This window comes from Pararge aegeria, chromosome 8 (genome assembly GCF_905163445.1).
Source record: "Pararge aegeria chromosome 8, ilParAegt1.1, whole genome shotgun sequence".
Lineage (NCBI taxonomy): Eukaryota > Metazoa > Arthropoda > Insecta > Lepidoptera > Nymphalidae > Pararge > Pararge aegeria.
Window position 1 is genome coordinate 7,013,983 of NC_053187.1, and position 23,174 is coordinate 7,037,156.

The following is a 23,174-nucleotide window of genomic DNA, read 5'->3' on the forward strand; positions in this document are numbered from 1 at the left end:
TCGATACTATAAAAAAGTTGCACTACAAAACCCAAGCATGGAATTTGTTATTGTCTCAGAGAGAACGTTAAGTCATAAACACGTACAATGAACTTTTAACAATAATCGCTGACATTGGAGCAAAGTGAAGTGTATCTATTCTATTTGAAAAAGTCCAGTAGAACACAAATAGGTGGAAGATGATAAATATCAATTCGTGAATGCCGTTAATAGAAGGCCACATTTCGTTCCTAAAAAATTAAGTTAAGCTAACTAAGCTACTTAATAACATAAATCTTTTGACCGATACAAATCTTGAATGCGAAGTAAAGGATCGTGCCATTATACGTTTTTTTTTTAACATATTGCCTTTGTATCAAAAAGTACAGATTGTATTTTAAGGCACGTTAAATAAAAGAAAGAAGAAAATTTAAATGAGCAAAGTTAGTATTTATTTACACATATAGTAACAAACAACAATTAGGGCAACAATAATAATAATTTAAACGCAGTCAGTCTTAATTAATAACAGGTTAAACATGACAAAATTATTTTTCATGGTGGCTTTCGATGTGTACGTGTTGGCCAGGTGCTGAATGCTTGACGATGGCATTGAATCTGAAATTGAAAATCAGGTCATTAAACAATTAAGACTTCTGAATTTAATGCTATACCAACTAAGAATTAAATATTTTTTTAAATAAATTAAGCTTGAATACTATGCTAGTGAACTTCTAAACGCAAAAATAATTAGTTCGACTCTACTAAATATAGATGTATAGATGATGTATATATTGAATTCATCTGCGTATCACTGTCGAGTATACAGGATGAGGATGATGATGAATAAATAATATACAGAAATACTTATAAAATACATATTAACACCCAGACACTGAAAAACATTCCTGTTCATCACACAAGCATTTTCCAGTTGTAGGAATCGAACCCACGGCCTTTGACTCAGGAAGCAGGGTCGCTGCGCCAATCGGCCGTAATTTTTTTAGGTTATGTTGTGTGATTACGTAAACAATACATAATTATGCGTATTTTTTCGAATTTGGTTAAAAATTATAGTAAACAAAGACAATTTAACCCATAATAGGTATGTTAAAGTTATTATTACATGCGACCTGAATTTTATTCAATTACCCATGGTGTTTATCAGCAACGTATTCCACAGTTCTCACGGAGCCATCTGCCTCGTGGAGTGAGTACACTCCTTTCACATTGTCTCCATCACGAATCTCATGCTGGTACTTATTGTCTCCGGTGTGAGGGTCCTCCACTTTATATTCATATTGGTACTTAGGGTACGCCTGAAACAATATTCATTTCATAACACTTTTTACATATAACAAGAATATTTCACTATTTCCTCATTTAAATGGATGAACGGCGATGCGAATACATTACTAGAAAGTTATAGTAAAGTTACGGACATCCGTCTATAAATTAGCGATTTGAATGAGAATAACATACGTAATAGTCGACAGGCTCATCGTGAGAATGGGAATAACTTTCATGGTGAACTGGTGGTTGGTGTTCAGATTCCTGATACTGGTAGCGTTGAGCAGGAACTCGGACGTACTGAGCTTCATCTTGTGATGGAATCCGGACTGAAGGAACTTCGTGAGATACTTCAGGATAACGCAGAGTTTGCATATTGTTATTAGTAGTTTGTTGATGCTGTGGACGTTGGAACCTTATATGATACTCCTGGTTCGGATAATACTGCTTATGAGCTATAGGCTGCTCATTATAATCTCCTTGAGCTTCTTGCGACTGCGATTCTTCGTGAACTAATGGGAAATGTTGAATGCTTTGTGTTGATATCGCTGGATCATGATGCGCAGACAAAGGCACAGATGCTACTTGTTCTGGTGATTGCTCCTCATGTATAGGGGCAGGTTCTGGATTACGATGGTTATAGGCACTTTGTACACTTGGATGTTTGTATTCCTTGGTTTGTTCACGATGCAAAGGTCTATATTTATAAACGTATTCCTGACCGAAGCAGGTCGTCACTGCGACGACAAGAATAACAATCTGAAAAAATGAGTAAAACTTAGATTAGATAAAGATCATTTGGAATATCAGAACTGTTAAACTGTTTATATTTAATCTCACTTTAGCTAGCATGTTGCTCTTTCCTCTGAGACTTCCGCAGTGAAACTGATGACTTAGCATTGGTATACCCTTAATATATACCGGAGACGTTACGAGAAAGAATTGAATCAATCTGCTACCGCTTGGGGCGTCAAATTTGTAACCCAGCGCACGCGCAGTTTGTCTGACGTAATTTACGTAACCAATGTGAAGGTTGTCAGTCTACTTCAGATCAAAGAACTGAAAATTTACGACTTTATGATGCTTCGTTCACGGTATTGTTTTACAATTATAACTTTCCGTTTAATCGTTGGAATAATTAAATCTTTATCGGTTTAAGTAATTCCGGATCGTATAAACTTTTTCGTTTGATTTCATATCCTAATTCAATATACTCATATGAATTTTATTAAACATTTTTTAACATCTATTTCCTATATCCGGTTGACGGATTACAACTTACAAGTGTTTGCAGGATGTGCAATATCAAAACACCTTACAAAAGGTAAACTTTATATATATGAGACTAGCTATTGCCCGCAACTTCGTCGTCGTTTGATTTTGTTTTTGATGTGGCATTAGATTTAAAAATTTAAAGTATTCAGTATCGCTAAGCCTTAAATAAAGGGTTTGCTGCTGTCCGCTGAGGAGTTCTGTCCTCTATATCCAAACACAGTTTGGGCAAAATTAAACACATAACCTCTATAGTACAAAAATAATTATTAAATCGGTTATAATTTGTCGGAGTTATGGTGTAAAACCGTCAAACACTTTCATCCCCTCTCCCAAAGGAACCGAGCTTAATTTCGGAATGAAAAGTATCCTATATTACTTCTAACACTTCCAAGAATAAGTCTACAAAGTTTCATGAGGATCGGTTTATTAGTTTTTGCGTGAAAGCGTAACAAACAAACTTACATTGACATTTATAATATTAGTAGGATAGGATAGGATGGGTAAATTATATTAAGATACCTTTTTCTTACTAATGAAAATGAAATAACAATTTTGTTTTCAAGTAAATAATTACAGCACGAGAACTTCCGGGTTAAATTGTCATTTCATTTTGTCATAGTTTAACTGCGTTAAAATTGGCAGATCAACTAAAAATATTGACTTATAATCTACTAAGTGCCCAGATGACCTGAGAACATGGGCTGAAAGAAGAACCGGCTAATTTAAATCCTCGTAGTTAAAAATTCAGTGTTGTTGAAAAAATTGTGCGTGGGTGTAAGTAAGTGCAATACATTTTTGTTTCTTTGAATAAAAAAAATCATTAACTTTGAGTTTATGCGTTAAGTTTGAGTCTTAACTGTGTACCAAATGTATTTTGTGATCGCAATGTTACTAAGGTATTTTATTCATACCAGTACTGTCAATATATTATAAATATTTTTTAGCTTTAAGGCCCCGCAATGTTGTCTTATCCTGCAAAAAGAAAACGATCTTGGAATCTGATCGCAGTGCAGCCTACCTAGCGAATGTACGAAAACTCAATGCCTAATTCTTTTCGGTCCAACACGGGAGCCAAACCTAGGACCTCGTGATGCTAACCACAAGAACTATTGATGCTAGAACAAAGGCATAAATTCGCCTGTGTGTTATAAATGACTAAGCCAACTGCAAAATGATCGGAAATCTGTAATTTGTCTAAAGATTATTGCAATGACATTAACTCCAACAGATACCATGTACTGGCAGATCGGAATACAAATGACTAAGGCTACATAAATATAATGGCGAATAGGCAGTAGCGTCTTCTGTGCTACTACGAACATCTGCTGCTATCACCAACACGCTTGCACAGAGTGTTGATTATGGGCAGTCCTTCCCGTTGCGAGAAATGAATGAAACTCCAACTAATGATCTGAAACTAAGAGAGAATAAGGAACTAAGAGAGACTGCAGATAAAACTCTTACATTAAATTCACTTCTTGTTAAATACATTAATGTTTGCGCAATGAAGTAAAGAAATACGATACAGCACCCTCTCTGAGATTTCTAAAACTCCTTCTACATTTAAATTCAATAGTACATATTAGTATTCAGATTTAACGCAGATGTTCTTTTGTTGCATCTAATCTTTGTTTTAGAAAGGACTCGCTAAGCGTTTTTAAATAAGCGGTACATGTATGTACATTGAGTATTAGGTAAGTCTACCATTATCTAAACCCGCGATTCTGATCTTTCCCAGCTGATTGAGAAATCATTAAATTTCTATGGGAAAATATTTCCGTAATTATTCATCTTATCAGTTTAAACATATACCTATATACGTTTATCAAAACAAAATAAATAATTTCTGGCAACTAGACAATTCTCCTAATTTTATCCTAGTTTGCAATTTAGATATTGCAATAGTGCGTCATTGGTTTGGACACCTTAGAAAAAAGGCGTAGGAGGTTCTGTCTTTTCTATACTTGTTGCTCTTTAACAATAAAGTTGACAATCCAGATCTACTTCGCAAATGCTCGTTAGTGGTGCGAGTGCCTGGTCAAACAGTACGAACTTGCAGGGAAAGAATACGATTTTTTTCACTCGTTTTTGTACTCAACATTACATACGCACAATGCTCAAAATTTTCCAACATTTTGCGCGCTCTCGTTGCTCAATAATCTGATTGCCCAACACTAACAAATAAACATGTCATAACTAATATATAAAGCTGAGTTTGTTTGTTGGTTTACCTAAACGCGATAATCTCAGAAACTACTGGTCGGATATGAAAAATTATTTCTGTGTTAGATAGCCCATTTGTCGAGAAAGACTATAGCATCACGCTTAGATCAATAGGAGCATAGCATAATAATTGACTTAGTAGACGTTTTGGCTAGCTATAAGTATAATGAGGAAATAAACAAATAAATCAGTTAGAAAATAAATTAACAAATTTGATTGTGTTTAAATATAATTAAATTACTTAAAAAAATATTATAATTTATGAGAACTGCAATGCCATACTTAAGAACACTGAGTTTATATTACAAGTCGAAAGCGACCTCCAAGTGAATCATGACTGCGTTTTTTTTCTCAAATATGTAATAATAAGCCCTGAACTATATTTTTTATTTTAAAATGAATCTTTATCAAATACTAGGTTATTAGCTTTTCTAGATACTATTTATTGTCAGCTCCTAATAATTACCTTATTATAAATCAAGTACAACGTGGCCTTCGGCATATTGGTAAAAAAATATGTACCGATAGTAATATCTACCGTTATAAATGAATTATTTATTTAATTAATTAACAGTTCACATTCTGATTTATATTATTTTCATTTTATACTTAAGGCTATAAATCGCTAAGTGGATCTTATTGTTAAAATATTCTAATACCGATCTCAAGAGTCAATGGTTCGGTTCTTGGGCCGAGACAATTGCTAGTACTGTTTTTCTATTAAAAACCGGGATTAATTAATGAATAAATCCCAACCTTCTATGAGAAAAAAGGTGCAGGCATTATTTTTCTTATAAGGTCTTTATTGGAACATTAACGCTTTAGTTTCAGAATCCAAGTCGACCAGCAATTATCTTTTTTTTTCACTATATGTTAGCCTTTGACTCAATCTGGTATGTCTATGATGGTAACTTCATGCAGTTTAATATGGTTTCTAGCTAAGCTATTAGGGGTAGGCCAGTTTTATTAAACCCATATACTTAATCGGTTTTTACGCAACATAGTACTGGAATACTGAATAGCTGTATATAAACCGATAAAGACGTGCACCTAGCACGTCTTTATCGGTAGGGCAGTAACTAGCCACGGCAGAAGCCTTCAACCAGACCAGATCAGAGAGAATTCAGAAATTATAAATTTCCACAGTGCCGGGAATCGAACCCGGGAACTCCAATTAAAACCACAGGGCGCATCGCTGCGCAAGGGAGGTTCTCTAATCGCTTTAAACGCCAACCGCGAGACAAGGAGCGTAGATGACAACTGTATTCTGATCTGACAAATACAAGTAGCCACTATGAAAAACGATATATCAACATAAATATTATATATAATTAAGAGCTAATAAATAGCTAAGCAATTTTATATCTACAGAACGGAAACATAATAAACCTAATTGTTTAAATGCACGTAACACGTTTGTCTAAGCATTTAGAAATCGCTCATAATATAGACCGTTCGGTAGGCTAAACACCAATAGAATGTATATTACTCATACTTTTAAAAATGCTTTTAATATGAAGTAGGTTTATTTGAAATTGGGTGCTGTGAATTAATCGATCAATTTGTCGCTTGATTTGTTGTAGTTATAAGCAATGGATTACTTAGTAATAAAATAATGCTTCGGAGATCGTACCCAGGAACAGTTCGATATTTTTCCCTCTTCATGCCGCTAAGCGATTAAGCGTTCCGGTACGACATTGCGTAAAAGCCGATTAAGAGGATGGGTTTAATATATACCTGCCACACTCCCTTACAAGTTAGCCCACAAACATCTTAGACTGCATCACGACTTACCACCAGGCGAGTTTGCTATCAAGGACTAACTTGCATGCAATAAAAAATGAAGAACAATATTTCGGAGAGCGGGTGGCAGCATGATCTGTGCTACTATTACCATCATTACCATTACCAATCCGTCTTCCCAAAACCTGTTGGAAGAGGCCTTTAGTCCATCAGTGGACTATTATAGTGGACTGTTGAAGAATACACCGGAGCACTATAGAAGGTTCATACGCACACACATGCATTGAAGTTAATACGCCTGCACTGCGGAGGCGTAAAGGTTATGTCAGACAGTGTTCCTATGCGCCGCCTGACGGCCGAACCACGGGAGAGCTTTCGAAAACATTCGCTATTTTAAGATCTTTAAAAAGGCGATAGCCTAGTGGCTAAAACTTCAGCCTCGATCCTCTAACTTGTCAGAGTTATACGCGTTTTTAATTTTAATATCACTTTAACCGTCAAGAAAAACATCGTGGGGAAACCCGTGTTGTCAAAGGCTAGTAATGATTACGGCCTAAAACTACTCATTCTGAAAAGATACCCATACCCAATTGTAAGCTTGTAATAGATTGATAGTAATGATAAAGGAAAACTGTGGTCGGCATGAATCTAATGAACTCAGATAGAACTATCTGAGTTCGTTAGATTGAAGTTGCCTTCAGTTGCAAGAATCTCTGCTACGCGTAAAACTGTTAATTCTTTTTTTAATCAGTAAACCAAAGCTCCTGCATACTTAAACTTACAACTTTCCTGGGTTACCGTTGAAGCAAGTGATATTTTAATAATTAAAACGCACATAACTTAGAAAAGTTAGAAGTGCGTGCTGGAATTCGAACTCGGCTCCCCGAAAGTGACGCCGAAGTCCTAATCACTGGGCTATCATCGCACACACTCTAAAACCAAAAAAAGTTGCCTCTGAAGAAGTGTTCTACCACTATACCATATTTAGGTAATAGAAAGATATAGTAAAGTGATCTATCTTTATTTTTAACAACTTTCAATGAACGAACGATTGATTGAAAGTTGTTAAAAATCGACTCGTTTATGTGCCCGTATGATTAATATTAAATCTCGAACACTACGTATTATATCAATTTACCTTATTGTTCAAGATTAACGATTACGGAATAAGCGGATGTAGCTATTATAATTATTATTATGTTTATATTTATATTTATTTAACATAATCATTTTCTGAATTAGAAATGTAAATTTTTAAATTCAAAGTTGGGAGTGCCCCTTTATTTAGATATACTTTATAAGAGTACCAAATAGGTTCCTAAATAATTCATTCATAAATCAAATTCAGTCCTAGTTTAGTTATTACATTTTGGCGGAACTAAATTTATCGTCGTATGAGGTGGTGAGCAGATGGTATGGATTAACGGCAATAGGCAAATCCAAATTTGACGGCCAGTTGCCGCAGTCACTGGTAATGCGATTCAAACTCGCGACCCGAACGTTGCGTTTAGCTTTAAAAAAAAAACTATAGGTACTAGTAAGAGGCATTTATTTTTCTTGTAATGTATTATACACACACTATCAACAAGTTATGTTTGTCATTTATCCAGATTACTCAAAAACTGGAAGAATAAAAACGAATGAAATATAACATAAATAAAAAAAATTGTGCTCTTTCTTCATCACACCTCATTCTTATTTATTTTGTCTACCTTTGTTAACTTATGAAGCGTTCATACATATATGTTTACATAATTGTAAGGGGATAGTGATAACTTCGTACGCCAACTTAAACCTAAAGCTACGAGGGTTCCACCCAAGCTTTTTTATCGTTCAAGTAATCCTTAACATTATAATAGGATTTTTCTGTAAGCTTACGTTTTAATTAAACTTTGAAAAAGTAGTTTTAATTCTAGTTAATGATTCTCTACTTACTATTACTATTATTATTAAACTCTTTATTTGTATACCACACAGAAACATAAAGAAAGAAGTAGAAAACAAAAGGTGGCCTTATCGCTTAATAGCGATCTTTGCCAGGCAACCTTTGAATTAGGAAAAAAAGAAGAGGAGAATAGACTGCCGGTGGTACAAATTTTAAAATACATACATGCAAATAACTAAATACTAATACGTAAACTAGTGTGCACAAATAGATCAAAAGGTCATAATAAAATTTATTAATAAATATAAAATAAACTAATATATATACTATCAGGCTGTTTGGTCCTTCAAATATTACTATACCTAACAAAAAATCCCTTGACAACACTCTGAAATGGTGTGTATGGCACGTGAAATTTGGAAAAGATTGGAAGTCATTATCACGCAGAAATTCATCGCAATATCGTTACACAATTGTAAATATTTAAACACACTCCCTACGCAAGAACTTGCATGATTAAAATTAAAATTATTAATCAGCTATCTATCGGTATCACAATACAATGAATGTGGCTGACATTTAAGCTTACGTTTTTTTTTGCGAATCAATTGTGAGCGCAGTATAGTAGTCGATAAATAATTCTAACAACTAAGTACTTAATGTTAGAGTGAAATCAATATTACCTTGGTAAGTTACCCTTGTTATCGATATAAAAGACGAGATTTTTATCTGGAAGATATCAGTTCACATCTGAATTTAGCATCCATAGTATCCTAAACAAAGTTAACCAAATCAAAATGTACTCCAAGGTATATATTTAAAATATTTTGAAAAAAAAGAAACTATTTATTTGTAATAAGTGAAGTGTGTCGGAATATTATTAGTTCTTTCGATAGTTAAAAGTGCCTTTTCATGGATTTTTCTTTCATATAATTTTAATTCTGTTAATTCCTTTAAAAATGCAATAATTAGACATACATTATTTCTTTAGCATTTTTGTTCAAGAAGTTAGCATATTGTCCATCATTTAATGAGATGTTATTATTAATAAGACACAATTTTAAATAAAACGGACAGTCTAAAAATAAAGGTGACTGAAGTTATGGCCATAAATAACTATCAAACAGTGAAATAGTATCGAGGCAATTAAATTAAGAAAACTTTACATTCACATACATATTCTGAATAAGAAACGTAACTTCCTTAAAGTAGAGGTTCTTTAATCTCACTTTTAGAATACCTTTGAAATAAAAGGTTTTAAAAGTGTCGAAATCTCTTTTTTTCATTCTTCTGCATAGAAGCCCGTTGCCGCAAATTTGCCTGGTAGTATATAGGCAATCTAAGATTGTAGTAACCTTATATATACGTACTCGTATATAACGTAAGCAATGTTGCATTTTTTGAAGGCTTAGAAGTCTCTTATATGACACAGGAAAGGCATTATTCGGCGGTAGTAGCAGAGTTTTTTTGTGATAGAACTCGTCTAAGGATGCTTATATCTTATATCTCCATGCTTATATCTGTTTCCAAGCAGCATAGCTGTGTTCCAGTCTGAAGGAAGTGATTGCCGGTGTAGTTACAGGCACATAAGGTTTATGAGGCTAAACACCTACACCATAGGTCGATGAATACATGGCCGCACTGTTGGACGTATTCATTGCATGATTTGCGATGTTTTTCTCGGTTATCGACTTACACTTTTTCGTATATTATAAGTATTTCGGTTATTCATAAAAATATTCAAGAGTCATCTTAATACCCATTACACAAGCTACGCTTTCTTTGGGACTAGTTAGCGATGTGTGTATTGTCATAGTATATTATTTAGTAGAGTTTACTTAAGTGGTCCACTTACTTGGTATGTCAATCCCTATCCCTACTAATATTCTAAATGTCAATGTAAGTTTGTTTGTTACGTTTTCACGCAAAAACTACCTAACTGATCTTCATGAAACTTTGTACACATATTTTTGGAACTGTTAGAAGTAATATGGGATACTTTTTATCCCGACATTAAGCTCGGTTCCTTTGGAAGAGGGGATGAAAGTAATTGTCGATTTTACACCATAACTCCGACAAATTATAACCGATTTAAATAATTATTTTTGTACTATAGAGGTTGTAATATGTGTTTAATTTTGCCCAAACTTTCTGTAGATCTGATGAATGTGGTGTAAGATAGAGGACAGAACTCCTCAGCGGACAGCAGCAAACCCCTCATTTAAGGCTTAGCGATACTGAATACTCTAATTATTTTTAGAACTACAACTAAATTGAATGCCGCATCAAAAAACAAAATCAAACGCAGACGAAGTCGCGGGCAACAGCTAGTTATTACGAAAAAAATGGTTATCAGAGCATGTTAGTAGCGAAACAATTTGTTCTTTCAGGTATTGTGTTTTGCTGCCCTTATTGCCGTGGTTGTTGCGCATGGCCACGCGCCTGCTTACTCCTCTCAGCACATCACCAAACATGATGGAGAGCCTGAGGTGGTAAAGGTCGGACACGACGGCCATGTTGTTGACTATCATGTAAGTATCATGCAAATGTGTGTGTCATTAATCATCAAGAGCCTGTAACGGACCACAGCTGGACTATAGGTCTCTTCCGTCCATAGGGGTTGCATAGGGGTTTGCCACCAATCGTCACCAGTGAGGCGATTGGTCAGGCGGGTTGGTGATCGCAGTACATAGAAGTGGTAGTACAGAGAACTCTGCCTGTTCTCCATTTTATTTTATTAGTGTATATTATTATTTTGACGGCCGATCGGCGCAGTTTGCAGCGACCCTGCTTTCTGAGTCCAAGGCCGTGGGTTCGATTCCTACTACTGAAAAATGTTTGTGTGATGAGCATGAATGTTTTTCAGTGTCTGGGTGTTTATATTTATATTTTAAGTATTTATGTATATTATTCATCAAAATATTCATCAGTCATCTTTGTACCCATAACACAAGCTACGCTTACTTTGGGGCTAGATGGCGATGTGTGTACGTTCATAGTATATTTATATATATACAAGATGTGATAATAAAAGCGGTGATAGCGCATTGGGTAGGAGCTCGACTTCACTTTCGGGGGGCCGAGTTCGAATCCCAGCACGCACCTCTAACTTTTATAATTTATGTGCGTTTCAAATATCACTTGCTGCAACGGTGAATGAAAACACCACGAAGAACCCTGCATGCCTGAGAGTCCTACATAATGTTCTCATAGGTGTGTGGTGTCCACCATTCCGCACTTGGCCAGCGTGGTGGACTACAGCCTTAACCCCTTCTCATTGAGGGACCCCGTGTTCTGTAATGGGCCGGTAATGTGTTGGTGACGTGATGATGATGATGATAGGTAGTGTTCAGAAATTCGGCTTCGTTTTTGCAGGGACCGATTTTAATCCCCGGCAAGCACTTCTAAGTACTTCCCTTTCTTTGACCTGCATGCCTAAGAGTTCCCCATATTATTCTCCAAGGCCACCACTAGGTACTTTATAACGATTATAATATGCTAGCTGTCTGTTGAACGAGATTTCGTCGTTTTCTCCTGTCTATTAATATTAATGCGGGAACAGTTTTAATTGTCGATAAAAAAGGAAAATAATAGAGATGGAATATCTGCGATTAGTTACTTATATCAGGCTGAATTGTTACGTACAGAAAGTAGTATTGTTTATTTATTAGTTTCCAAGCTTCATTATTAATTCACCCGAGATTACAAATATCGATTTAAAGAAAATGTCGACTATCTCAGAAAACTGACCAGCAGAAAGGTTTCTTGTATGCGGTGTGGAATGATCAATGACATTTTGTGACGGTATCTGACAACTCTTTCGATATTTCTGCTTTAATAACTTTTTACTTTTATTTCTAACTTCGTCGAACTGAATGGCATTTGGAAACTCTTACAATTTACAATTCTTACTGTTACAAAAAGTCATTTTTTACTGTTTGTAGTGAACCTACCACCTCTCTTTGTCGCAGTATGCACGGTTAGTTCACATATCATATTTGTTTAATCAATATTATTTACAGACTCATCCTAAGTACGAGTTTGAGTACAAAGTAGAAGACCACCACACTGGTGACATCAAGTCCGAACACCAAAGCCGTGATGGTGATATTGTCAAGGGCCACTACAGCCTTCATCAACCTGACGGCTCCGAAAGGAATGTGCATTACGAGGCTGACAAAACTGGGTAAAGATAATCAATAACCTGCTCTTAATTGATATCCTAAGGACGCGTAGAAATAGTTTTTGCTTCGGCCTAACTGAGCCGATTTTAATGCAAGTTACGCATAACGCAAGTATCAGCTCAAAGCTGCAAATTTTCAGTGCGGCTAGCTTAGGCGGCAGACAAAATTTGTATTCCCCATTTATATCGATCACGGGATAAAATTTACTGATCCACCTGCTAAAGCACGGCGTCGTGGCAAAGGAGACTTTTACTGCCGTGTGCCTCTCCTCGAAGAGACGATAAAACTGTGAGAGAAGGTAAACATTTCTTCCCTTCCCTTAGGATAAAAATCCACCTGCCAAAGCACGGCGTCAGGGTATTGGAGACTTTTACTACCGTCCTAGTAGGCCCCCTACTAGGAGAAAGGATAAAACTGTAGGGGAAGGTAAACATTTCTTCCTTTCCCCTGGGAGAATATGTCTCTATGTGTCTGGGATTTTCAAGTGTGCTGGTCTCTAGAGAGCGCAAGGCAATATTGTTTTCTTCATTGGTATTTAATTGTTAATTTTATCTACTTTTGTCTGATCAATAATTTGTAACTACAAAACTGTGAGTCGGACAACAGAGGAATAACAGGGGTAAATTATCAGTGAAGGCTACCTTCATTTTTTTTGTATGCTTACTGTTATAATATATCTCCTTGCATCTCTGTTTGCGGAAAACTCGCGTCTGGATGCTGGAAGTACCCCCCCACCGCGCCTTCTACCGTGCGACTCAGTCATGTCTGAGATCCATATACACCAGCACGAGGTCTTAAAAGCACTTCGCAACCTTGACGTGAGTAAAGCCAGTGGCCCAGATGGTATATCTGCAGTTGTCCTGCGGAACTGTGCTCCTGAGTTGTCTCCTGTGCTGACACGCTTGTTTCGACTCTCTCTAAATTCTGCTCAAGTCCCAAAATCTTGGAAGATTGCGAATGTGCAGCCAGTACCCAAGAAAGGTAGTCGTGCGGACCCGGCCAATTACAGACCTATTGCCATCACGTCCATACTCTGTAAAACTATGGAACGTGTACTCAATAACAAGCTCCTCTCATACCTAGAAGGAAACGATCTTATATCAGACCGACAGTATGGTTTCCGTAAGAACCGGTCTACTGGTGATCTTCTAGTGTATGCCACTCATACATGGGGCGAAGCCATTGAGAAACACGGTGAGGCACTTGCTGTCTCTCTGGATATCTCCAAGGCTTTTGATCGGGTCTGGCACGGCGGCCTTCTCAGTAAGCTTTCTGCTTACGGAATACCTGCTGGCCTTTGCAGCTGGATATCTGATTTTTTGAGGGAACGGTCTTTTCGAGTGGTTGTCGATGGCCACTCTTCTAACCTCATGGCTGTCAATGCCGGTGTTCCTCAGGGATCTGTCCTCTCCGCTACTCTCTTTCTGCTACACATCAACGATCTTTTGAATCCCAATCTTTTTGGGTACGCTGATGACAGCACCGTTACGGAGAGGTACTTGTCCAGCCCTAGGGCCAGTGCTAATGATATCCTTGAGCATAGAGAGTCCTTGGTGGAGCGTATTAACTTGACTCTAAAAGAGGTGTCTGATTGGGGTGACGCCAATTTGGTTAAGTTCAATGCTGCCAAGACGCAGTCGTGTTTATTTTCCGCAAAAAAGAGCCCTTTCACCTTGGCTCCCACTTTCCGGGGTGTATCCGTACCAATTAGCGACCATATTGAGCTCTTGGGTGTCAACATCTCATCCAATCTCAATTTTGGCAAATGCATCGAGTCCAAAGCCAAAGTGGCAGCTAAAAAATTTGGTATCCTCAATAAGGTTAGGCGGTACTTCACGCCAGGTCAACGCCTCGCACTGTACCAGGCTCAAGTGCGAACCTGCATGGAGTACTGTAGTCACCTGTGGGGTGGCTCTGCCAAGTACCAACTTGAAGCTTTGGATTCGGTGGATCGTCGCGCCAGGAGAATTATAGGCGACAATTCGTTAACGCAGGCGAAACTACATAGTCTCCAGCACCGACGCAATGTTGCCTGTTTATCGGTTTTTTACCGGATATACTTCGGTGAGTGTGCTCAGGAACTTCACAATCTTGTTCCCCCTTCCCCGTTTTACCACAGAACAGCGAGACACCGAGAGCGGTGGCATCCTTATGTGGTTGATATCCCATCAACACGCACGAAACGTTTTTTATCCACGTTTCTGATACGTGCCGCTAAGATGTGGAACGCCCTCCCGGTAACTGTGTTTCCTGCCACGTATAATTTAGGTACCTTCAAGGCTAGAGTGAATAGGCTTTTTCTAGGCAAGCGTGCTCCAACCTAGACCTCATCATTGCTTTCTAACGGGCATGATTGTCGTCAAACGCTGGCCTATCGTTAATAAAAAAAATAAAAATAAAAAAATAAAAATTGGTGGGATTTCCATCAGTTTATACTTGTTTGTGATATAAGTTGCATGGTTTTTAACAATTTTACTTTCTTTTGTTTTAGTTTCCACGCTGACGTGAAATTCAACACGCATCACGTAATTCCCGAACATCATGATTAGACTAAATTATTAGTTTCTCTAATGTATAAAGGTATATGGAAACCGAATCTTTTAAAGCATGTTAGATGTAGTATTTATATTATGTAGTTTTATACGTTTTCTATGAATAAAACATCTTGATACACATATTTTCTTGTTTTTATTTTTTAGAAAAATATAATTTGGTGCATATATTAACACTAACTAAACGAACAAAACCTAAGAATTTACATTCCAGCCAAGCAGAGATCTTTGCGTGACATCAATTGGTGTTAAGGAGCCCAAATCCTATGTCCTATTGACCTAATCTCTCGCTGAAAAGAGGCCCGTGGTAAATATTGCTATCATCATATAAACCGATAGACGTCCGCTGCTGGACATAGGTCTTTTGTAGGGAGTTCCAATTCCACGGTTCTGACCCGCTTGGATCCAGTGGCTTCCTGCGACGCGCTTAATGTCTGTCCACCTCGTTGGGGGTCGACCAACGCTGCGCTTACCAGTTCGGGGCTGCCATTCCAGCACCTTGGAATTGCTATCAAATGTTAGTTAATTTGACCTCAAAGGTAAAAAACTGTTCACAAATCCTTACACGGGTTGGAACAATATACTTTAACCAGCAAGTAATGTATAGCTTACCTACGTAAAATGAAGCAATATTTTTGAAAACATTAGTTCAATAATTAGTAGTACTAGTAGATACCCAGAGCACATTGGAGACGTAAAGCTGATTAAATGAATTTGATTTTAGAAAAGTTGCAGTATTTACCTGTTGTTAACTGTAGTTACCTGTTGTGGGGATGAAATTCCTTTTGTGAAATGTCACAAAAGGAATTTTACCCCCAAATTTTAGCTACTAGAATTAATGGTACACTTTTCAGGCTACGATTCGATAAAAATTTTGAAATAAAATATATGGGATAAAAGTCGTTTGAGAAGTATTTAATTTTTTATAGGTTTCATTTTATTTATTCTATATCATAAAATTTCTTATTTTTATTGCTTTGTGCATGATTATAGAAATAAAATTCAAATGTTATGCCTTCTTGAGACAAGCATAGGAACTGAACAAGGAAACATTCACGATGTTCAGGAATTGTACGTTGCTAAAGTTCCGCTAGGTATATGAAACGCGCATGCGCATGTTTCTGCATCAGAATAGCTGAGGTGTCACATGCTATGTAAAATTTTCTTTAATATTGCATAATAAGCTGATAAGTGTGAAGGGTACTGCGATGTGACGATTTCAGTTAGTTTAATTAGTCAATGTTATTATTATCTCGCTCAATTAAGTCGACTTTTATTTATTTTTCTACTCTAAGTCGTATTTATCGTATGTTGAAGTATGTATTAGTATATTTAATTTTTATATTAATCAATAGTATTGTTGTATTTGTATAGTCTGGTTTATATATTAGTATGTAGTTATTCGTATCTATGTTTAAAACAGTGTTCCACGGACTCATGAATGATTTCCCCTATTCACACTACTTGTGTTTATTTTTCTTATAATGCTTAAAAACGTGACAATGATCTTTATATCTAGAAATAGAATAAAACAGTATCGATTAAATGGCAAATTATTCGTAAAAAGTGGTCCAACCTGACGTAAAAGAACATAATAACGGTATAACGGCATCAAAGAAATAAACTAGGTTGACTGCAACGCAACTTAGTAGCCGACAGCGGTCAATGTCACGGTCATGCGCCTGTCTTTGCTGCACGCTTCTGTTACTAGAACGAGTTCTCCTTTAGTCACTTTTGCTAATAGAATACTAAAGTCCCACAACTGGACATAGACCTCCTATCTAATTAGAGATAGGGTTTTAGAACACATATCCATCACGTTGCTCCAATGTTGATTTACGGGCTTTAACGATTTTGATCGATCGAGTCCCAAACCTTTATCGAACTCCGGACCCAGTAGTTGAACATGCTAACTAACAAGACTATATAGATAGGAATTCAAAATTTCAAAATTCAAAATTCATTTATTTCAAGTTGGCCTGATATAAGCATTTTTGAAACGTCAAGTCTGTCTGTTAGTAGTGACTCTACCACCGGATCGGAAGGCAGATTCGACCGAGAAGAAGACGGCAATAAACTCAGCAGTTGCTCTTTTCCAACATCAATAATTTACATTTTACATTTTAACATTCATTCATTTTAATTTTTTGGCAATATTTGATAAACTTAAATAAACTTTCTCTAATCCATAGTAGTTCCTATTCTAAATACGCCAGTGCATCTGTACTTGCCGCATCCTGTATATGGATGAACATAAGAATTTCTTCAATTCCATCCATTTCTGTGTGCTTTTCCAGAATAAAAAGAAATATACCAGAGAAGCACACAGATTATACCTGGAGGAATGGAATATTTAGGTCACTTTATACGAAATCTGAAATATACACTACTTGAAATGATAAAATCCAAGTGATAGAATTCTTACAAGGTGTCATAGAACGTAAAATATACAAGGTCGCTTGGAAATTGAGTAGCCTTTTCTAAGTGACCTTATATATTTTCTCGTTGAAATACCGACAAACAGGCATTACTGTGACTATGTTCCTAATTTTGGATTATTCGTCCGATACAACATTACAACAATAAATAATTGACCGAGGCAAAACTCGTAGTACGAGACGAAGTCTTGAGATAAAATTATTTATTTGTAAAAAATAATGTTAATTTTTGGTGTAACTACAAGGCGCCATCATATTCTACCGTTTCCAGTGTCAAACTATTTACAATTAAAAATATAATATTTCAAGTAAGCCTAGCTGTTTGTATTGACTCTACAATCGGTTCAAAAGGCAGATTCTAGTGAGAAGAGCTGGCAAGAAACTCAACAGATCGCTCTTTTTCAACATCATTTTACAATTATAACAATCTTTATAATTTTTTTTATCTTGTGAGATATGAGGCGACGTGGCATACTTTAAGCAACCTTGTCATTAAGAAATTCGTCCACCACTTAGTAACCAAGATTTATATGTGCTTTAATGGATTGTTAAAACTGCGGTAAAGGTAGATCTACCTCTACGTTATCTTGAACTAAAACATATAGCAACAGCATATAGTAGTTTCAACATCAACATAAACATAGTATGTAATCTATCATCTGTCAGCATAGATTAGCTCATTTGACAATATAATTTAAACCAATTAACTATTAACTAGATATAGTGAATAACAATTGAAACTAATTTAATACACAATTGCACGCCTCATAAGCGACGCGTTGAGGTTGTGCTCTACTCTCGACATTTCAAAAAAAGCAGTTTTCTCGAAACTGAAATTGATTTTTTGTTATTTATATTGCACTTACAGGTTAATTTGAATACACTAATATCAAGTCAAATAATTTGTCAGGCACATAAAATACATTTCAATAACAATTTTTTTGTTTAACATAGTAAATAATAACATTAAACATAATCTTTTCTGGACGTCCGTGTATGGACGGGTGTATGTGGCATCAAAATTGGTCGAAAAAATGATCGTATCGGAATAATTTTTTTTTAATTATCTAAAGTAACACACGACATATTTTCTTAGTTAATATGAGCGTTCAATTCACTGTCGTTAAATTTCCATGTAATTATTCTAGCTAATATTAATTGTAACTTTCAATGTGAAATCATTATGAAATTCCCGTGTCTTGTTTACAAAAAATGAATTAAATAATATGAAAAAAAAAATTTGTAATGAGCATTGAAAGTTTCAGTTAAAAAAATTTCAATTTTATTGTGAAAAAAATGAGATTATGAGGCGTGCACTTTTGGATTTTCCAAATTTATTTATTATTTTGGTCCACCACTACAAATCTTCTTCTTCAGCCTATTTAGGGCACGGGCCCCTTTTGACGCAACAGGCTGCTCCAGTGTTAGTTGATGAGCTTTAACGATTATTAATATAAATCAAAACCTGGACCAAACGATCTTCACCCTAACCATGCAGCGGACGGAGGACCACGAGGTCTGTAGTTGAACATGCTAACCAAAGAAGTTATTTTCATGGGCATTCATTTTAATTTTTGGCCATTCATATTTGAGAAACTGTAATACCTACTATTGTATACGCTCACGTCAGTTTTATTAGGAAACTATTGCAAACCTTATGCCGGTTAATATAAATTTTTAAAAGGTATTGCGTGAAGTGAAATTTTTATATCGTTACTCTGACTATTAAAAGATATAAAAGACATGAATTTGGTAAGCATTTATCATTCCAGTTCTAATATTAGAAGTTAAAGGGAGTGTTCAAGAAAATATAAAGAAAAGATGTCTTTCAAGGTATTTTGTGTGGAAAAATTTAAAATCGCAAAACATTTTTTTTATCAAAAGTACAATGTATTTTTAGAAATTAAGCCTTATGTAAAAGTTTTGTCTGACTTCATGATGTTAATTGTCTCTGGTTAGAATTATGTGTGATGTTTTGATTAGAAAACCATAAACCCAAAGAATATAAAATTTTACAGGTTCTGTGCTTCGTCTTCGTTACTTTGGTGTCCTTCGCTGAATATGGACATGGACATGGGCACGCGTATTCGTCTCAACACATTTCCCGACATGACGGACATCCTGAAATTGTGCACCTCCATGGACATCATGGGCATAATCACATCGATTACCATGTATGTTAAAAAAAACTGCACATTTTTATCTTTTACGTGCTTTGCTTTTAGAATATCTATTCCTTAGTTAAAATTTCCCACTTTATATTTAACGGTCACGGTAAGTTGCAATATCTTGGTTTTTCCATTACTAGTTATCCTAATATTGAAATTGATTAGTCTAAAATGGTATTGAGCTAATCTGTTAAGGGTATGATAGTTATATTAAACACGTACCTTTACGCGACATCATCGTACCGGAGCCCTGCATCGCATAGCAGCTTGTCGGTCGCATGGCAGACGACTGGGGAAAATTACAAAAAAAAATTAAATTGCCGCAGACAGAGATTTAACCCAGGGCCTCCCACTTATACCCATCAACCCAAGCACAGTCATCCAGCGCTCACAACTGCGTTAGAGAGGTTGACAAAATTACTTATTAAACCTACCCTGCAAGCCATAGGTCTTTTTTAAAGATTTCCTTTGAAATCATTTATCAACCTAGTCGCGGGTATGTCAACGTTTTTAATTCTGGTCCAGGGCTTTCGTTCCAAAACCTGGGATACCCCAACCTCAATTTGCCTTCTCGAATCCTCGCCCCCAGCTCATTGCAACTCTTCTTTGTTAATTAACAGAACTCTTGTTATTCCATGGATCTCCTTATTATTTTTTTTCGTACCCGTATCCCACCTTATGTTCAGTCATGTCTTTTGAGATATGTTTCCAAATTTTTTTAAGAACCTTACGATCAAACCTCTTGAACGTCTCCGTAGTCTCCACGTTGTAAGCGTGTTATTCATTGCGGTCATCAGTAGAATAGTACCATCTCATTATCATTATAATGTCATATCATGACTACTACTACTACTACTACTACTACTAGCAAAAACAGTTAGTTATAATAGTGAAATCTGTATTGGATAGCCGGCTATAATTTGCGGAAATCCATGATATATTATGAAAATTAAGCTTCATTTGCTATAGTCCGCGAAAAGCAGGAGAATCTGTATGGTGTAATTTATAATTTCTTCAATCCTTATACTCCACACCAAACAGAATTTCGGCAATGTACCCTCTACGCACGCTTTGCTCTGATGAATAAAACTCAGGAGATGACAAATTCAACATCTCCTCCGAGATTATATTGGTGCAAGTAATTAATCTAACAGGCATATGGTTTCCTTAATACATAACTATTTTTTCTGTTAACAGACTCATCCCAAATATACATTTGAGTACAAAGTACACGACGACCACACCGGTGACATCAAGTCGCAGCACGAGACACGTGATGGTGACAATGTTAAGGGATACTACTCGTTGCACCAGCCCGATGGCTCCGTAAGATCCGTGCACTACCATGGCGACCATCATACAGGGTGAGGCATATTGGAAATCTTTGAATCCTAACAGCTGAAACACTATTTGTATTCCATATGTATGTATAAGTTATCACTATAATCTCAGCTGGTTGTAAGTTAGGTGAGCTTACCTATTAGAAGTACAGCAGTTAACTTTAACCCTTTTCACTGATCGGATTCGGAACGCTAAATTGCTTGGCAGCCCGTCTTTGTTAGTACGTTAGTAACAAGTCACGGATAAAGCCTCCGTCAAGACCAAACCAGGGATAATTCTGAAATTATTCCCAAATTACCCGTGGTGGCACTACAACTGCAGTCGTAGTTTAGACAACCGCGATACTCCCAATATTAAGGCATAATTTTAAAAGTTTAAGGAAATTGAGTAATATTTTGAATTGTTCAGTTCTTTATTGCCAGCCGACTGGTGCAGTGGGCAGCGACCCTGCTTTCTGAGTCCAAGGCCGTGGGTTCGAATCCCACAAATGTTTGTTTGATGAACATGAATGTTCTTCAATGTCTGGTTGTTTATCTGTATATTATAAGAATTTATGTATATTATTCATAAAACTATTCATTACATATCTTAGAACCCGTAACACAACGCTAAACTTACTTTTTACAAAATATCCCCATTTTTTTAAATCACTGTCACTGTACAGCTCTTTAACGCCACTATGCAAAAATTTATCTCAATCTGTCACTCTGTTATATCTAGGAAACTGGATATATAAAATAAGGGAAACTTGTAAACAAACATTCGCATTTATAATATTAAATAAGTATAATTTACTTTACCTATATTTTATATTTCCTGCCATCACAGTTCACTAAATCTACAACAAATAGAAAGTTTAAAATAGACTATTAAATCCTAAACTAATATTTCAACAGTTTTAATACATAAATTCATTATAATCCTCGTATTAAAGGTAATTAATATTGAGGGCTACCTACCCAATACGTCTGTTGAATCACTGAGTTTAGGACGTCCCTCAAACGTCCAGCACAAAAACACGATTAACTAATCTTTTTTAGTCTAGTTCTTTATACTTATTATAGACAATTACCGCAAATTAGACTTGCGTGATTGGTTCTTGTATTTAAATATATCCGGTATCACTCATATTATACGCAATCAAGCTAATTATTGGGTCATCAAGACTTAAGTTTCATTTTTGCATCTTATAACTAGACTAGCGATTTCCCGCGACTCTCGATAAGAAATATTTTCGTAACTTTCATATCCGTTACCTGAAATGGCCGGTTGACACGGTGCGCGCTAGTAGTACTGTCTCAGCGGGACTGGAACCGTTGCGGCGATCTATTTAGAAAAGTCCATATGGTACATATACTTTGGACCTATAAACTTTGAGGTGGGGATAAGTCCATGCGTTGCGGCGCTCTCAAAGGTAGTCAGAGGTAGTCAGAGGTAGTCAGAGGTTCTGTAGAAGTAGCGTTTTGTGACAGAGCTTGTACGAGGAAATACTACCACTATTCTTGTTTCAGCCGCCAAGCTTTGTAGAACGTATTACGCGCATGCCTTGCGATTTATGCCGTTTACCTATGCCATCAAATGAAAAAAGGTGACGCCGTGTGAACTTGTTGGTGCTGTAGCAACGTTGCAGTGTATTAGCAACGTCAATTCGTGGGCCACCCATCAAGGTTGCTTCGATAAAAATATAGTATACTTAAGTGATACATTTGTTTCAGATTCCACGCTGATGTGAAATACGATACGCATCATATCATCCCTAAGAAGCACTATTACTAACTAAGATAAATAAGTTCTACGTTTATTTGTTCTTTAGTTAGTTAGATTGTTCCTTAATAAGTCCATACAATTTAATAATAAGCTGTTGATGTGTCTTTATTAAATGGTTGTTCTTAAATTTTTTTTTTTTTTTTTGATTATTTATTTTCCACCTACCTTTATCGTATTTTATTAAAAGGCAAAAAAAGATTGCAAAATATATTTTAACGATTTTGGCATTTCTTATTTCAAATATTTAATGTAAATACTTATAACTAAACAAATTTTCAATGACATACAGTATGATACGAGTAAATAGTGTGACTAGACACTTACATATA

The 23,174-nt window shown here is 36.0% G+C and overlaps 2 protein-coding genes across 2 annotated transcripts; one reads left to right on the forward strand and one right to left on the reverse strand.

The window, feature by feature from the left end:
• Positions 1 to 527: 527 nt before the first annotated feature.
• Positions 528 to 2,121, reverse strand: LOC120625983. Its single transcript, XM_039893264.1, has 4 exons — positions 2,110 to 2,121; positions 1,462 to 2,028; positions 1,132 to 1,298; positions 528 to 597 (listed from the first exon to the last, which is right to left on the reverse strand). The coding sequence occupies exons 1-4, from the start codon at positions 2,119 to 2,121 to the stop codon at positions 528 to 530; spliced, it is 816 nt and encodes a 271-aa protein (XP_039749198.1).
• A 7,071-nt stretch (positions 2,122 to 9,192) lies between these two features.
• On the forward strand, positions 9,193 to 22,854 carry LOC120625984 (histidine-rich glycoprotein-like). Its single transcript, XM_039893266.1, has 7 exons — positions 9,193 to 9,204; positions 10,765 to 10,926; positions 12,418 to 12,581; positions 15,071 to 15,104; positions 19,588 to 19,743; positions 20,935 to 21,101; positions 22,794 to 22,854. The coding sequence occupies exons 1-7, from the start codon at positions 9,193 to 9,195 to the stop codon at positions 22,852 to 22,854; spliced, it is 756 nt and encodes a 251-aa protein (XP_039749200.1).
• Positions 22,855 to 23,174: the final 320 nt, after the last annotated feature.

Bases quoted from the DNA above. Each gene is read 5' to 3' on its own strand.
- LOC120625983 (XM_039893264.1), bottom strand. The intron at 1,299-1,461 runs GTATGTTATTCT...ATATTGTTTCAG, and splicing joins ATGAGCCTGTCGACTATTAC to GCGTACCCTAAGTACCAATA. The intron at 598-1,131 runs GTAATTGAATAA...TTTCAATTTCAG, and splicing joins GTTGCTGATAAACACCATGG to ATTCAATGCCATCGTCAAGC.
- LOC120625984 (XM_039893266.1), top strand. The intron at 15,105-19,587 runs GTAATTCCCGAA...AAAATTTTACAG, and splicing joins TGAAATTCAACACGCATCAC to GTTCTGTGCTTCGTCTTCGT. The intron at 19,744-20,934 runs GTATGTTAAAAA...TTCTGTTAACAG, and splicing joins ATAATCACATCGATTACCAT to ACTCATCCCAAATATACATT.